The sequence below is a fragment of the Schistocerca serialis genome, chromosome 2, assembly GCF_023864345.2.
Source record: "Schistocerca serialis cubense isolate TAMUIC-IGC-003099 chromosome 2, iqSchSeri2.2, whole genome shotgun sequence".
NCBI lineage: Eukaryota > Metazoa > Arthropoda > Insecta > Orthoptera > Acrididae > Schistocerca > Schistocerca serialis.
This window is the reverse complement of record NC_064639.1, coordinates 763,750,326-763,768,434: the sequence shown is the minus strand read 5'-3', so window position 1 is coordinate 763,768,434 and position 18,109 is coordinate 763,750,326. Positions and strand designations below refer to the sequence as shown.

Below are 18,109 nucleotides of genomic sequence, written 5' to 3'. Positions count from 1 at the left end.
TTAGGGGAAATACCAATGGGCTGAGGTGTGAATGGGAATTTAGATTGAGGAGGAGGTGTGCCATGGTAGTCCATGCAGTTGTTCAAAGCATCTGTGTGAGGATGGTGTAGTGGTTAGTGCATCTCCCTAGTGAGCAGGAGACCTAGGTTTGAATCTCAGCCTTTGTACAAATTTTCATTCACAGCTTCAGTCTGCATATATAAATCTCACAGTTTTAACACTTCAGGAAGTTGCACATCAGTGCACACTCTGCTGTTGAGTGGATACTTCATTCTGGAATACTATACTCATTACAATACCCTTTAGACATAATTTAATTCACATCTCTTGCATAAATAAAGATATTGGAAATACAGACATTAAATCTAGGAAGCTGTTTTCACAGTATGCAAATTGCAATGTATTAAATGTAACTGATTTCAGCAGAAAACACACTAGTCATGGAATGCACCTCAATAATGAATAGTAGTATTTATGTAACAGAATCAATGAGATAATTAAATACAGACTCCAACTGACTAAAACTTTTGATGTTAAATTTTGCATTTTCAACAATGAAAATACAGTTACTGTTTTTGGGAAAACTATAAAGGATAAACGTATCTTTGTAACTGATGTCCCTCCACAGGGAAACTAGTAAAGAGGACCAGCTTCCATGGAATTTTTTCTACAAGTAGTGAATCTTTGAAAGACTGTATACCGTATTGAATTTTGGATCCCTGCAAATACCATAGCCCAAGTAAATGTTTTTACACATTTCAGTTTATAAAAATAACTCTTTTGGATCATTATGTGCACCAAATCAATGTAAAGAGTTTTTATCTGTTCTCAATTATTATAACAACCCTGCAAAATGTGCAAATAACATCTGTATTTATTATCAGATTATTCAGTATGTAAGAGAGAAATTCCTGAATTAGAAGTCTTTTGCTCAACTGTTATTGATGGTGTAGACCTGATGAATTTCACAGAGCACTGCCCGAAGGATGAAGGACTGTTAATTTTACAGTTGACAGTAGCTATTGTCAGTTATGTATTGGTGGCTATGGCTGTCTGATTCTTGTGAAAAAAGGGTTGATTTTTGTAAACAAAACCAATCATTTTAATGATGATAAACATTTTGGACACTTTGTGCTTGAAGTTCTTCCTAATAAAGTAACCATTATTTGTGCATGCAGATTGCCTACCAGCATTTTTTAAAAGTTTTTAGAAAACCTGAAATGTGTGATGGATGTGTATAGTGCAAAAGGAAAGGAAATTATCTTATATGGTGACTTAAATGTTAACTTCTCCAGTGTATCACTAAATTCACTCAAAGAAAGCAACCTTATGACTATATTTAATATGGCAAATATGTTCAGTAATTCCACTAGAATAACTGCTATTTCTAGCAGCACTATTGATGCAATTTTGGTAAGTAGTCTTACACTTCATTATTAAATGTTGAAAGTATATCAAATGGCTTCTCTGATAACCAAGGGATCTTGATGAAATTGGAGCTGTCGTGCTGTATTACCTCTTATAAGCCAGAATTTACCTACAGGTGTTTAAATAAAGATCCCCAAAATTTAGATTTATGCTGTATCATGAAGCCTGGAAGGTTGTGTTCAGTGAGGATGATACAGATAAGAAACCAAAAATATTTCTTGACCTTGTGGCCCATTATTTTAATATTGTCTTTCCTGTTGAAAGTCTGGCAACTCATAGCACAAATAATAAATTTTTAAGGGGTGGATTGCAAGGAGAATAACTGCCTCCTGTGCTACAAAGAGAGAATTATACGCAGAAAGTAAAGCAAGAAATGATCACAGTTTTCATATATTTTTTAAAAAGTACAAAAAGATACTTAGACAAGTCATAAGTACGGCTAAGAAAATCACCAATAATAATTATAAAAAACTCTAACAACATAAGTAAGGCAATTTGGGATGTCATCAGAGCCACCCTTGGAACTAGAGATTTTGAAGGTTGTGTTCATCTAATACATAATGGAACTAAAATATCAAATGCAAAGGAGATAAGTGAAGCTTTTAACAAGCATTTTTCAAGTATTGCTTCTGCTCTTTCATCAGAGATTACTTCACCTGCATTGTCTTTTTCTCATTAGGTTTATAAAATCAGGAAAACCATAGTTTCTAACACTAGTAATTCAAGGGGAAATGTTAAAAACTACGAGCAGAAGTAGCAGTTCATATTCATTTAGTATTGATATCTGTTTTCTTTTATTAAAAATATTGCTCTAGAAATTATATTCCACATTGTGATGTAATTAACAGTTCCCTAATTGCAGGCTGTTTCCTACATGTTTTAAGAATTGCTAAAATTATTCATCTGTTTGGAAAAGGAGACGTAAATCATACCAAAAATTATCGACCAGTCTTCATTCTTTCTGCCATACTGAAGATTTCTGTGTAATTTCATTCCTTGATAGATGTTCCATGCTTGCAAAATATCAGTTTCGTTCTCTCAGAAATGGATCCATAAATGAAGCTTTTCTTTTCTTTTACTGATCAAGTTCTGAGTGATTTCAGTCTTTTCATAGACCTGACTAAAGCTTTTGACTTAGTCAGTCACTCTCTGCTATGTGAAAAACTTGAGTTACTTCATACTAGAGACACTAGCAAAATTTGGTTTCAATGTTTCAGTCACACCTTACTAACAGGAGACAGGTAGTAAAGTTCTCAAAGAACAATGGAAAATCCAGGATGGAATGTAACAGTATTATGAAATATGTACTGTATTTACTTGAATCTAAGCCGCACCTGAAACATGGGACTCAAAATCAAGGAAAAAAAAATTCCTGAATCTAAGCCACACCTGAAATTAGAGACTCAAAATTCAAAGGGAGAGAAAAGTTTTAGACCGCGCCCCCAATTCGAAACAAAGTTGGTCCATTATAACATGAGAAACAATGTAGGTAGATTAGGTGAATATACAGCTCAGTAGTTTGGTTCGAGTCGTAAGCTTAGCAGTTAAGCTTTACCAGGTAGCCATTGCTATGCGTCAGGTGCTCCGTCCACATTTATACGGGTACCATTCCTTTTTGACATGGTTCGTCTGGTTTGAATCGATTGCTTATTTTGCTATGATCTGATAAGTGCTGTTCTCTTTGTTATAGGTGTTTACATCACTCTAAGCTGAAAATGCATTATTGTACTGTGTCGTGCATTGTTTGTCACATTCTGATAATGAGTGTTTACGACCTGTCGCAGCTCTAGGCATGGCTTGCTTTTGTGACCGCTACTGCCGCTTACAATAAAAATAAAAAAAAATTTAAAAAAAGAGAGGAATTGTCTCAATAGCGAAACAACGGGAAGAGACTGCTATTTGCTGTTACTTACACTGCTGCTTTCTTTGATAATGATCAACAAGAACCAAATAATAAATTGCATATGATAGTTGATATTCTAAATGAGAGCTTAGTGAAAATGCGTATGATAAATGATGTTCTGAATGAGAGTTTAGCGAAAAATTTTTTCCATTTGAAAATCTTTGCAGACGCCTCTTTAGTACATTACATTCTGCACAGAAATTAGAGTCAACTTAGATTTAAAAATCTAGTCAGTTGCCTTGCTTCATTTCTGACTGTATCACTATTCAGCATAAGAATAACACGAATATAAACATGACATGATATGTATATTCTTCTGCGTTTGCTGTTGCCTCACTGTACTTTCATAATTTATTAGGCAGACAGGGTTTAAATGAGATAGCAGCTAACACAAAAGAATACATGGCATAGTGTTACCATTCATATTATTTTTATGGTGAAGAGAATACTGCATGTCATTCACGATTCATAAAAGTTCCTATTAGCAACCATCTCTTGTCACAGGTAGGAAAAAATTCAGAACATTGAGTTGGCCATATTGACATACATCCCAAACAGTCTTGCCAGTTGTATTTTCGTAGTAGATTTTTAGTGATGACTTCAAATGCCGAGTGTGTTGTTGTTGTTCTTGTTGTCTTCAGTCTGTAGACTGGTTTGATGCAGCTCTGCTTTTCTATCCTGTGCAATGCAGAGTAGCAACACTTATAAAATAAGAATGAAAATAACTTAGAAATTAAATGCTGAAATTTTATTAGGTTTGTAATACATCTTATATGCAATGTTTACAATATCAGTCACGATTCTGAATCACTATCACTCGATTCTTTGTTTCTCATTTCTTCATACAGAACATCATCCTCCATACCATCTAGTGCATTGGATATCGAGCATTTTTTAAATGCTTGTTGCACAGTCTGATTTGGAACACACTTTCATGCATCATAAATCCATTGGCACACTTGCTACAAACTTGCACGTTTTACACATCCTGTTGGTGTCAGTTGTCTGTCGCTTTTTGAAAGCCAGTCTGTGTACATGCGTTTAAGCTTGTCCTTAAATAGTTTATTCAAACAGATGTCAAGTGGTTGCAGAATTGATGTCATCCCGCCTGGAATTACTGCCAAGTCTGTTTTGCTTTCCTCTAATTTTTGTTTTACTGCAGGTGTTGTATGGCCTGCGTACGCATCCAATACCAACAGAGTGCAGAAACCGAGCATTGCACCAGGATGAAGATTCCACACACGCCTAATCCATTCCAGCACCATGTCCTCCGAAAACTACCCAGTTTCGTTTGCTCATACAATTACAGTTTTTGGAAACACTTCTGATTTCGGTAAAGTCTTTCGCTTGAAAACTATGAGTGGGGGTAATTTATGTCCACCGGCTGTGCAATCAAGCATGACGGACATCTGCTGTTTTTCACCGCCTGATGTAAGAACACTTATGTCTTTCTTTCCTTTGGTGTCAACCATATAATTTGATGGCATGTCAGAATATATGGGAGTTTGGTCAGCATTTCCTATCTGACCAAGAAGGTATTATTGATTTTCTGTGCGCCGCCTAATTATGAGGTGCTGAAATTCCACAAGTTTTTCTTAATAATTTTTCAGCCACTTCTGTGCAACTGAAGTTTGCCTCTGAAGTGAAAAACCCCAGTGCTTCATAAACAGATCAATCCAGTTGCAACTAGCCTTAATATTTTCGATATTTTGCTCTCTAGCAGTTTCATGTGCAGGAATTTCTGACACCGTTCCTTATCAAATTTATTTAAAGTCACATCTAGTGCACAATATCGGTCACACTTCGGCTCATTAAATGCTTTCCTGCTACTTGAACATTCAAATAATTTGTCTCTCTGCAGTTGCCATTGCCGGATGTTGCTCTCGTCAATCCTGTATTGCAGACCTGCAGCATGATTAGAACTTTGTTCCGCAAAAGAAATAACTCCCTTCTTGAATTTGAAACTATAATGAAAGTGCTTCATTATGGTTCACTAACACCAACAAGCACTTTACAAAATTCCACAAAGCAATAGGTGCTGCTACGTGAAATCTTATTGAGCCCAGCATATCAACTCGTGCAACAATCCTAAAGCCTTGTGCATTGTTGGTATTTTTGTCTAAAGAAATTTATTTTTGTTGCTATGAATAATTGAAATGCTGCTACATTTGAAGACGAACAGTACGGAGTTTCTATTTACTTCTTTGGATAATGTATGAAAATGCAGTGGTCGACACTTGGGGCGGAGAAAAAAAGCTCATCTTCTACCTTTTTTTTTTAATTTATTTACTGACGCAGAGGTTTTGGCACTATTATTTATCTTTGTGCCTGCAAAGCATGCCTGTGTAGCGCTAAATATATTCGATGGGAGGAGTTAGTTGTGGCGGCACCTACCAACATTTTTCAGAACTTCCACTTACTTTGCTCTCGGTTATAAGCTGCAGGCTGTTTTTTGAATTACAAAAACTGGAAAAAAAGTGTGGCTTAGATTCGAGGAAAAAAAGTGTGGCTTAGATTCGAGTAAATACAGTAGTTGCTACTCACCATATAGCGGAGATGCTGAGTAGCACAACAAAAGGATTGTCAGAAAGTAAGGTTTCAGCCAACAAGGTCATCATTGGAAATAGACAACATACACACATACATTCACAAAAACTCAACTCTCGCACACATGACTACAGTTTTTAGCTGCTGAGGCCAGACTGCGAGCAGCAGCGCATGATGGGAGAGGCAACTGGGTGTTGGGGATATGGAAGACGCTGGGATGGTGGGGTACGGGTGGGGAACTGTAAAGTACTGCTTGTGAGCACATCAGGAATGAGGTGGAGAGAGGGTAGGGCAGCTAGGTGCAGGCGGGAGGTTAGACGAAGGGCAGGGTGGATAGCAGAAAAGGACGGAGAAGCTGTCATTGAAATGAAGAACGTTATGTTGGGTGGTGTGCTCAGCAACAGGATGTTCCAGCTGTTTCTTGGCCACAGTTTGTTCATGACAATTCATGCGGACAGACAGCTTGTTGGCTGTCTTACCCATGTAGAATGCAGCACAGTGGCTGCAGCTTAGCTTGTAGATCACATGACTGGTTTCACAGGTAGCCCTGCCTTTGATGGGATAGTTGATTCTAGTGACTAGACTGGAGTAGGTGGTGGTGGTGGTGGTGGTGGCAATGGGAGGATGTATGTGACAGGTTTTGCATCTAGATACATTACAGGGATATGAGGCATGAGGCAAGGGGTTGGGAGCAGGGGTTGTGTAGGGATGGATGAGGCTATTGTGTAGGTTCGTTGGGCAGTGGAAAACCACTATGGGAAGGGTAGGGAGGATCACGGGTAGGACATTCCTTATTTCAGGGCACGATGAGAGGTACTTGAAACCCTGGTGGAGAATTGATTCAGTTACTCCAGTCCTAGGTGGTACTGAATCACGGGGGGGAATGCTCCTCTGTGGCCGAATGGTGGGACTTTGGGAGGTGGTGGGTGAGTGGAAAGATAAGGCATTAGAGATTCAATTTTGTACAGGGTTGGGAGGATATTTACAGTCTGGGAAGGCCTCAGTAAGACCTTTGTTGAGTATGGCTGGTAGGGTTGGTGGCGAAGCAGTGTTTCCACTTTATGGACTGGGAGAAGGAGAGAAGGTCTTTAACAAGTCCTGCATGATTGAATTTAGAAGTGGGACAAATGGTGAGGCCTTTGGAAAGGACAGATGCTTCTGTGGGTATAAGGCTTTTGGAGGGAAGGTTCATGACTGTGTTTAGGGTCTGTTTAGGTTCTGAATTCTGTACGGTGGTGGGAGGGAGTGTTTGAGGGTGGGGTAAATGTAGAAGGTCTGTGAGACAGGGTTTTTGAGCTGTGAGGGAATGTGGGGGAGGTTTGGAGGTGGTTTGGAGGTGGTTGTAAAGGTGGTTGATAGTGGTAGTCCAAGGCAGGAGGGGGAAGAGAACAGGGTAGAGAGTTTTTGAGGTGGTGTTGTGCACGTTGCTCTAGTTTCTGAAGGGCAAGAGTTTCATTTTGTGATATGGGATCCAGGGATTTGAGATTGCATAGCAGTAGAATTTTGAGGATGGAGAGGAGGTATTGAAAATGTTTGGGGCTGACTGACATGGTTTTGCTGGAGACTGCAGCTAGAGACTGGTCGTGGGTGTGCGAGTTGCATTTGTGTGTGTGTGTGTGTGTGTGTGTGTGTGTGTGTGTGTTTTGCCTGTTTCCAACAAAGGCCTTGTTGGCCAAAAGCTAACTTTCTGACCATCTTTTTGTTGTGCCTTTCTGTGACTCAGCATCTCCACTATTTGGTGAGTAGAACTATCATTTCCATTATGTTGTTACATTCCTTCCTGGATTTCCCATTGTCTGACAACACTTTACGTCTAATGTTGCAGATGACAGAAATCTCCTTTTTTTTAAAATCCATCTCTTCAGGTTGTTGAGGATGTAGTAACAGATTCTATAAACAGGCTAATTATCTGTACACACAGAAACAAACTATTATTAAATAAAATCAAAATTGCCTGCATTCTTTTCTCAGTGCCTCCAAGAATCATCCTACCTTCATGGAGCCCATGCGAATTGATGATGAAACAGTAGATCAAGTCAGTGGGATTCAGTAGAGTGTGAGCAGGCAGTAACGTAATATGGAGTATTCATAGAGAAAAAGCTGCTAAAGACATTTGAGCAGTCTGTGCTATGTTTTTCAGATTCTTAGTAAGTCCTGTGATATATAAGAACTAGAAACAGTTTATTTTGCTTTAGTACACTTGATTCTCACTTATGAAATCCCACTTTGGGGGTCAGTGTTTGATAAATTTTTTGTGATGCAGAATAGGGTCTTAAAGATAATGAAGCAAGTTCTCTCCATACTTCCACTAAGCATATTTTCCAGGTATTGAAAATATTGCCTGTTCCCTGCATTTATATCTGAAAACTGTGACCTTTCTTAATAAGAACCAATAAATCTGTTCATGATCATAATACTCGTTCTAGTGCAGACATTTGCCTTATCAGTCAAAGACTGACCAAAATTTTGCTTCATGTTAGAAATGTGGGCATTGTGCTGTACAATTAATTACCTGTATCAGTAGGGAAAATAGAAACACATTTGGGAATAAAGTGAAAAATATATTTCTTAGACATTCTTTTTATTCTGTTGTTGACTGCTTGAAATCAAATTTGTTCTAACAATTCTTGTAATCTTAGTGAACAGTGTTGTGACTGTACTATAGTACAAGGTGCCCATAAATTATCTTACAACTTAAGACTTTAATTCCCTTAAAGTAACGCTAGATATTAACAAATGGTTTACAGCATGTGATAAGACAATTTATAAAATTGCCGAGGTTGCTAACGCATGCTTGTGTGGTGGTGCTCCACCTCTGAGGTTAGCCAGTTTGAATCCATTGGTGGGAAAAATTTTCACTGCCAATATTTGGCTGGGAAGGGAAGGAGAGAGGGTGGCAAAGTTCCTGATCATCAAACTTTGTGTCAATGTCCTGGTTTCAATACCATACCTCTCAGCAGTGTCTTGTGAAGTGAGGGCATGTGACACTGTTGATGGTGAGCCATCAGTCAGATTGGGAGATTAAGCATGGTGGCCCCCTTGGCGCAAGGATTAGGCTATGTGGCAGCAGCAGGTTTTACCATCTCTCATCATCATCATCATCCAACACAAACATTACATTACACTACACACACACACAATCATTACATTACACTACACACACACACACACACACACACACACACACACACACACACAATATGTACATGTAGTATTACAAATATTCTAATGGAGCACCTCATAAACAAACAAACAAAAAAGCAAAACACCCTTAGTGGCATGTATGGATAATGTCCAATAAGAATTCCATTTCTCTCTACATATGATTCAAGATCTCGACAGTGACATGTTCAAATGCACTGCAAATGGATGCCTTAGAGTCCTGTAGGTGGTTCTGTACACCAGATTATTTACAAAATCCCACAGGAGGAAGTCCAGTGGTGTGAGGTTTTGGGCATTGCCTGGACGAACCAGCCCAATCACTGAGCTTCTTCCTGTGGTGTCCACAGTTTCACCTGTTGAAAATCATTTGTTAATATGTAGTATAGTTTTAAAGTTATTTAAGTGCTACATTGTAAAGATAATTTACGGATACCATTTATCTGAATGTATAAGTTTATGGAATAGTATATAACTGGCCTGAGTTTCTTATTATGAATTTATTTTTGTTTTAATTTTTAATGTCACTAATTTGCCATTAATTAAGTTTTAAATGTAAATCTAGTCTGATGAAGTGTGTTGTTCTCAGTTATGAGTGTATCATCTCACATAATCTTACCTGTTTAGCAATGCCATATAATTTATAGTTTAAAGTTTGTATCACATACTGTAAAGTGAATTTTGTTCAAAAACTTTAAGTTTGTCCAGTATCTTTGTATGTCCTTGTACATGTAGGATCTAGTGGAATAAATAATAGTAATAATAATAATAATAAAGATGCATATTTCACAAATTGAACTCATACAGCCTGTCACGCATTTTGCAACCAACAGTCATGCTTCAGAGTTTCATATATTCTCTGCCATTTATAGTGTAAATTGTGCTTTTCTGCAGCATATATGGAACTTAAGATGGCTATATACTCAACTGTTATGTAAATATGTGACATGTTATCCAAAATGTCATTAAACACAGCTAGTCCTTCAGTTCATTACTCCAGTCAATTCACAACTGAGAAGAAGCAGTCATCTGTGTAAACGTATGCTTTTGCCACCAGTGGTAAAGACTGAAGAACAGGTTATTTCTATCACTTGAATATGAACAACAAATAGAAACTACATCCCCAGTAGTTTCATTTAAACATTTGAAGCTCGTTAGCTATTCATAGTAAACCACCTGTTGATTAAACTTTTTTCTTCACACATTGACTATATCTCCCAAAGCGTTGCGCATTATATCTAAGACATCTACTTTTACTTAATCGCAATAAAAGTATGGAGCAATTTAAATAATAGTTTTCACATAGTCTAACTTAAAAACGTGTTGTTTGTGCTTTAAGCTTTGTGCTTATATTAATGAACATTGAAATCCATAACAGTAAAAAGAATTGTTTTTTTTTTCTAGGTGCTGTTCCCGAAGACAGAGAATTTTTTATCAGTAGTACAGCACGTCCATTCCAGTTCAATCCATCAAGTACAGACTCACTTGTTGGAAGCAATGTTAGTCAGTTCTTCCCTGGTAAAGAGTCCATGTTAAGCAGTGTAAAAAGTTCAGATTGTACAAATTTGGAGATACTGCCAGTTCCAAGTGTTTGTGATAGTGAGGCTGACCACACAGATACAGTGAATAATAGTACCTGTGTGGCAGAGACTAGTCCCCAAAAGATTCAGACACAAGGTGTTACAGGTAGCCCAACAAAGTTGGAATTCAAGGACAAGAAATTTCCATGGAATTCATCAAAAATTGAGTCGAAAGATAGACTGGCTACCGACTCTCCTACATTAAGGCCCAAACAGGGGACGCCTTTGACAGTTGATAGGGTAGCAAGGCCTGATGATAGGGACTCTCCCCCTGAACTGCTATCGCCGTCATCTCCTTTATCCCCTTCAGGCCTTGGTGAACTGAGACATACTCGTGATCGCCTGAAGCTTGACTTGCCACCTAGTGGATCTCCCTTCCTCCTTGACCCTCCAAGTGGTGCTAAACGCAGATCTCTGGTGGAAGCTGTTAAAGGAGAAGCGTCGCTGCTTGACAGTGGAGAAGAGACTGAAGACAGTGGGATTGAGTCCAGCAATGGCCATCGCGGTGGAGATGTGATTGAGGGATCTGGTCACATATAAACTGTAGTGACACTTCCTGAGAACGTTGAGTGGAAGAAAATTTTATATCAGTTGCTGGGAAGCTGGCATTCCCAAGGACATATAAATTTTTGAAGGCTGTGACCATTGTTAGTTAACAACAGAGCACCTTACAAGAAAAGGTGCAGTCATGAGACTGTAGTTTGTTAACAGAATTTTCATTTTAAAATTTAATCAGGTTGAAGGTGATTGGTTTGACAAGAGAGACCAGTGCACTGGGGCATGCAGGGCTTACAAAGGCTCTGTTCTCATTGGGGTGTTCCTTCCCCAGGGGTGCTTTTTCAGCACGAGTTTAATAAATGTTATATATGTTTTGGCTCAGGGGTTAATTTTTGTTTAACCCATGTGTAGGGTCATATAAACAGTCTCTGTACACTGTGTGTGCATGTTCGTTACTTTAGATGAAAGATTGTGCAGCAAAGGTGAAGCTGAATTCAAGTGACTCTCCCTTCTAGTTAGGCACGACAACAATTTTCTCTACCACTGATTCAGTCTTCATTGGACTGAGTATTTGTTCTGTTAAAGAACTTAAATTAGAAATGGTATTGTAAAGTAGTGCATCAAAAAATAAAAGAACTTATTGATTAGTTTACTGAAGTTTGCTAACAGAGAAGTTGTGTTAGCAACTTGTTTACCTCTAGAAAGGACAATTCTTACGCAGTGTCTTAGTTAATTTTGTCACTATCATTTCTGGAAAAGCACAGTGAACCTATCTTTAAACGTATTTGTGGAATTACAAAGCTGTACCAGCTCTCTATCAGGACATCCTGTAAATTTCAAAATATAAAAATGACAGCTAAACAGTTTGTGATTATGTGACTCTGACTGTATCTGTGTATTCTACACAGTTGTATCAGACAGTAGTGAATATGATGTAAATGTTCAGTCTGTTTGTGTTTACCAAGAATTTATGATTTATAGAACACAATGCTGTTTTACTGAAGAAATGTTACACTGAAGGCAAAAAGTAACTTTTGTTATCTAGATATTTTTGGTAAATTAAATGGTGTTCCTAAACAAAGTAGTTTTATAAGATATACAGTTCACTTGTTAGAGAATAAATCTTTTTTATTTATAATCTGCATATTGTTTTTCCTGTTCTTTCAGTTTAGAGTTTCTCTTTATTGAAGCATATGCACTACTGCTGCTGCTGCTCCTTGAACAAGCTTAAGTTTAAAGAATAGCTTGTATGTACTCCAAGCTGCGATTCATTTTATTATAATGCTCATGATAGCTAAAACTGAAGCCGTCCAATTAGTAGGTGCTGGATGAAATATTGACATGAACAGTCGAATTTTAAAGGCAACACTGTAAAACTGTAATTATTGGGAAGATTTTCACATTTTAGGCTATGGTGTAATCTTTTCCGTGCATCATCAGATATAAAGGTATCACAAATTGGTGATGATGATTAAAGCTGAGTGAAGTGAATAAATATTGTTTTAATGTATTTAGTTTTTCATATTCACAGAACCTTGCAGAACGTTACCCTCTAAGGAGCAATAATTGGTATACTGAGAACAGTGCACTCATATTCAGATAACACATCAGTATTGTTAATTTAATTCACTAAATAGTCTTTGCACAGATATCAGTGAACGTATTTTTTATACCATGTAATGTGTGTGTTTTTCAGTTTAAACTGTCTCTGTCATTTAACAATGCTGTAATAAAAACACAGGACTTTGGACTTATCCATATATAAACAGTTAGTGTTGCAGAATTTCTCCTTTTACTATTAGACTACTAGAAAAAAATATTTGCACTTTATCTTTGGTTAATTAAAATAAAAGGCATGTCATATGAAGTACGATACTCAAGTGAAATTGTGTGTATTGAATCTCTGGAAATGGGAGCTGGAAATGTGTGTAATAGAATTTGCACACACATTTTAGTTCTTATACAGTTTATTCCCAGGAACCATTTAGGGCATAAGCTGTTGACTCCTCATGGATACTGGCTGTTGAGTTTTCCTTTGTTCCTTAACTTACAATATAGTGGGTCACATATACATGTAACTCTGTCTGTCTCTGTGTGTGTGTGTGTGAGAGAGAGAGAGAGAGAGAGAGAGAGAGAGAGAGAGAGAGAGAGAGAGAGGTGGTTTGTTCATTCATTCTCTATACAGCATGACCAAACTGAATTGTCAACTCGTTGATGGTATTTCACCATTCCTTATGTTTGTGTGGTTTGTAACTAGGCCTATTTAAATAACAAGAATTCGGCACCACATGCTGTCATTTGCATGATGTACCTAGCTGTAACTTCCGAAATACTTCTTAAAGTATCAGATTTTTGTAACAATTTCTTGAAGGATGTGAAAGGTACCCACAATACTAGGATAATAACTGTACTTTAATTTTTTTTTATTATCTAATAGAATATATGAAGCAGCAATGTTGCCGATCTTGTTCTTTCAGTGGGAACTATTAATCTAAAGAGAATATATTTATTTAACACTGCAATTAAAATAATAAAAGTTTCAGTGTTAGGCCCAAAGTATCTGGTAATTGCCTTTGCCACAAATTTTTTTTTCTTTTTTTTAATAAGTAAAAATTAAGTCTTTTACTAAGTTGTGTCTTAAGTAGCACACACATCTCATATGAAGATGGATATACATCCATAATGTTTTGCAATGAATACCAGGAATGTGCCAAACATAGCAGATTTGTTATGTTTTCAAAAGCAACACAGAAGATTTGTGGCAATTGTATTGTAAATATCTACCACAAAAAACTTGCTGCATTGCATTGATAAATTACTAATTTTCATACTTTACACTTCAGGGATAATTTAAAATGAAGATAACGAAGTCATAATTCTTCAATACAATGTGAGGAATTCTCAACTGTTATATTCATTTTTAACACTTTATAAATAACATACAAAGATTACTTAATTAAATAACAGTATTTTTGTAAAATTTTATTTTTAGAAACTGAGTAGACAGATTCATAACAGAACAATGTAGGTTACAGCTAGGAAAAAGTTTAAATAGCAGCTAAACATATTTAATACCAAGAGCAATAATTATAGTCTGACCTTCGAGTTCTCTCAAAATACACAATTGCAATGTCAGTAGAAGCTCTGACATATTATTGAAAGTTCTAAAAAAGCTAAATGAATGGTTTGTATCTGTTTCTCGTTCTCAGAAAAAAGTGAGAGAAATGTATATCTCCAGAGTGTTACAATCACCACCTGCAATGCCTCACCCATTCTTGTAGAATGAATGACACATCCTTTTCTGTTGGTATCATATCCTATCTATTGCTATGCTAAAAGCTGACTGTAACTTGGGGTGTCCATTCATCCCATTGTTCTTCGACTAATCTCATTTTTTCCCCAGAATGTTCCGCTTTTTTTGTGATTCTGCTTTCTTTGTGATTCCATATGGCTAAAGTATTTCATGCTAGCAGTTTACTGTGTAAGTATATATGTTAGAAAGCACCGTTTGTACATCTTGCTCAAAAATCTTAGTTTATTTATAGTTAGTATTTTGCACTATTTGTTGTACTGATTCATATTAAGTTTTATTCTTGATTGGTTTACATAGCACGAATTGTGGTAAGCAATGTAAAGATGTGATAGTGGCTACCTGACAATTTTAAATCAATGCAGTCACTGTTTCATCATGCCAAAACGAAAGTGTAATTTTACCAGCAACCAGAATCTAAAAACGTAAGTTTCTTTTTATCACTGGTAGTGGAGAAACTGCAAAATGTACATGTGTTTTCCTTAGTGAACTCTTCATCATTGGGTGGGAAAAGAAAAAAAAAAAAAAAATTAAACTTGAAACAGTGAAGACCCCACTCATCATCGAAACACGTTTGAGTTGTGATATCGTGTGCTCACTTTTATGACAAAATGCCAAAAGAAAATGCATCTCTTGGTAAAATACAAAAAAAGTGAAAAGTGTAATAACACTGCAGGAAAGTAATTGAAAAATTCATTTGATATCAACTGAGTGTGTGATGTGAAGGCTGACTTCTATGTCTATTAAATTTTGTGAATACATTTTGTGTCCTGTTTTTTTGCTTAAAATTGGCCCAGTTTCTTTTCTAAACTTTTTAAATGTCCCACTTTTTAATAGGAATGAACACCCTACTGTGGCTGGTAGTACTTGCCTTGCCATAATATGTGAAATGGTAAGCATTGCAGATTTCATATATGAATACTCAGAAAAAAGCCTGCACATCATAAGTCAAGGTAAAAAAAAAGAAAGAAAGAAAAAAAAAGAAAACTGGCATTTAGACTATGGATCAATTGTATAAAACAGCTGATCTTAGATTAGCACAAAAAATGAACTTGGATCAAGCAGAACTCTGAAATCATATTGTATAAATGTTCGCCTGAGACACTTTCATCATGAACTAGGATCAACTCTGAGTAGCAAAATTTCATAGATCAAGTCAAATGCAATCATCTGTTCAGAACATAGTGACACTAAAAAAGAATGGATTTTGTTCTGTGCAAATAAAAGTTGAAAAGTAGTTGTTATCAACATCTGCACACTGCTGAATTTTTAATAACTTTTTCAATGTGTAAGGCTAGATTGAGGACATACATAACAAGTGCAGATAATAATTACTCCCATAAGGATAATTAGAAACAACTTACAATTAATGAAAAAAGTTTGAAAGCAATCCATAGACACTTAGTGGTACAGTAAGAAAGAGAAATTTGAACTAATTGCTGTGAAGTTCAATATGGAGTTCAATAACAACAAATAATGATTTACCATCTCTTACAAAAATACTCTCTAGGCTTGAAAAGTAGTAAATACACATTTCACATTAAATTTTTAGCTGGCAAATAGGTGCTTAAACTGCTATGAGAACTGTCCATGCGTTTATCAATAGAAATAGTAAGAACAATTGATAGTAATTAGCCAACCAGTTGCCAGAAGTTTATTTCTTTAAACTTGACCTACATTTTGATACTACTATGAGTATCTTCTTCAGGAGAGATCAATTGAAGGTACTCACAGTTGCTATTAACAGACATGTTAAAGATTGTGAATGGGAAGAATATGTATGTCAATTAGCAAAGTCATATCAATCAACTAATAACAAATTGAAACTATATCTCACGGGCTCAATGATTGCAGGCACTCGCTCCCCTAGCTAAGTCCACATTCAACCATAGGCCTCCATATATCTGGAAGAGCAAGTCTGTTCAAAAGTCTGAGGAAGGAGAGATTGGTGGTTAAACCAAGCTTCGGGTTAATGACAGCCCAGCATATACAGACAATGCAAATGCACATTTATGTTCCTCTCCACATCAATAGCTTCTTACCGTTGCATAACAATAGTTTAGAACCTGTGAACTATTGGAACTTTTGTCCACATAGAAAGCTGTCTAAATCCATGGTCAACGATCTTTTGTATTTATGTTTTCTTCATGTTCATTGAACTTAAGTCTGTCATGGTGCCATGGTTGTCTACAGCATGTATTCAAAGCCAAATCTGCTGCACCAATTAATAGCCAACAACAGGTGGCGATGAATCTTGGCTGCATAATAATGTATTCTTGATGATATTAATTATGAACATATATGACAACGCTGTTTTGAAACCACACCTACTGGATACTAGCTGTTTTCCTAGAGCTCTGGGCTGCTGTGGTGGGCAGCAGACTGTGTTCCTGAGGCTTAAGAGCTGGGGAATTATACTTCAGTGTTTTTCAGCAATGGAGAAGTTTTTTGAAGAAGAGTGAGAAGTTTCTATTGGATATTTTGCTCCGTGTTTACAATATGTATCCTTCAATAATAAATACTGTGTACCTCCTATGTGCAATTATTATCTGTGGTGAAAGTGTGATAATTGTGTTGGATGGCTAATTTAGCAGTGTTGCCAAGTCTATCTCATGGTAATTCAGATCAATGTTGAATTCTGTTGAGTAGATCCGAGTTTAGTGTCATACAACATCATGAACTTGTGAACTGGGTTCATTTTCTGAACTAAGATCAAAACTGAACTTTAGTCAGAGACTTTTATACAACCAGGCCTATGTCTGACACAAAGAGTAGTGAGATTCGACAGTTTGCATTTTTTACAAATACTATTAATAATCTGGGTTTTATACCAATTCCAGGAATTAAATAAAATATAGAATCTCCATTGGTGGTGGGAACTAGTGATAGGTGATTACCAAATATTTATACGTGATTGAAAACCACATTAATTGCACAAATATCTGAAAATGTCCATCAGATAGCAGCAGAATTACTTAATACATCATCAGTACCCATGAAAACCCTTCAGCTGTTGCATTAGGTCCTCCCCCTGCACTCACTCTCTCTCTCTCTCTCTCTCTGCACTACATGGTAGTTTAATAATACCTAAATAAAAGAAAAACTTAGACCGTTTGGAGAGGACAGCTATGTTACATCCTGCTTAGTAAGTACTACTGTTTGCTACTGCTGCTACTCCTTTTTAAGTGATTTGATGGAGCCTCAGTGTAGGTAACTATAATATCCCTACATAAATACAGTGATCAAATAAACGTGATGGGCTATACATATCTAGAATAGGCATTTAACTAACAGAGTTGTATATACAAATGGTTGATTAGTTGCTGAGCTTTGACACAAAATCCTGTTTTGGATCTAAGAATCATACAAAGTTCTGTTACATGACACCCATTTGTTCTCATGGTGCTATTAGCTAAAAGTGTGTTAGAAAAAGAAAAAAAATGTAGTGATGATGAGAGTGAGTGTTGATCTGTTTTGTGGACAACAGTTTCACTTTGGGAATGGAATATAGAAATTAGGCACCGAGAAATAAGAGTATCTTTGGAGGGACTGTATGTTGTTGGTTGATGCTTGTGCATGGGAGACATACCTTTGCAGAATTGGTCGGTGTGGGTTACAGAGTGGGATTACAGCCAAACGTGTGTTTCAATGGTCAAGCCATAACTTTGGGAGGGGTGGGGATGG

At 36.7% G+C, this 18,109-nt stretch overlaps 1 protein-coding gene across 1 annotated transcript in view; it reads left to right on the top strand.

The window, feature by feature from the left end:
• Positions 1 to 12,625, top strand: part of LOC126456388 (uncharacterized) — a 109,830-nt gene extending 97,205 nt beyond the window's left edge. Inside the window, exon 13 of the mRNA XM_050092141.1 lies at positions 10,442 to 12,625. Coding sequence (XP_049948098.1) covers positions 10,442 to 11,157 — 716 coding nt within the window. The 3' untranslated portion in view covers positions 11,158 to 12,625. The remainder of the gene's footprint in view (positions 1 to 10,441) is intronic.
• Positions 12,626 to 18,109: the final 5,484 nt, after the last annotated feature.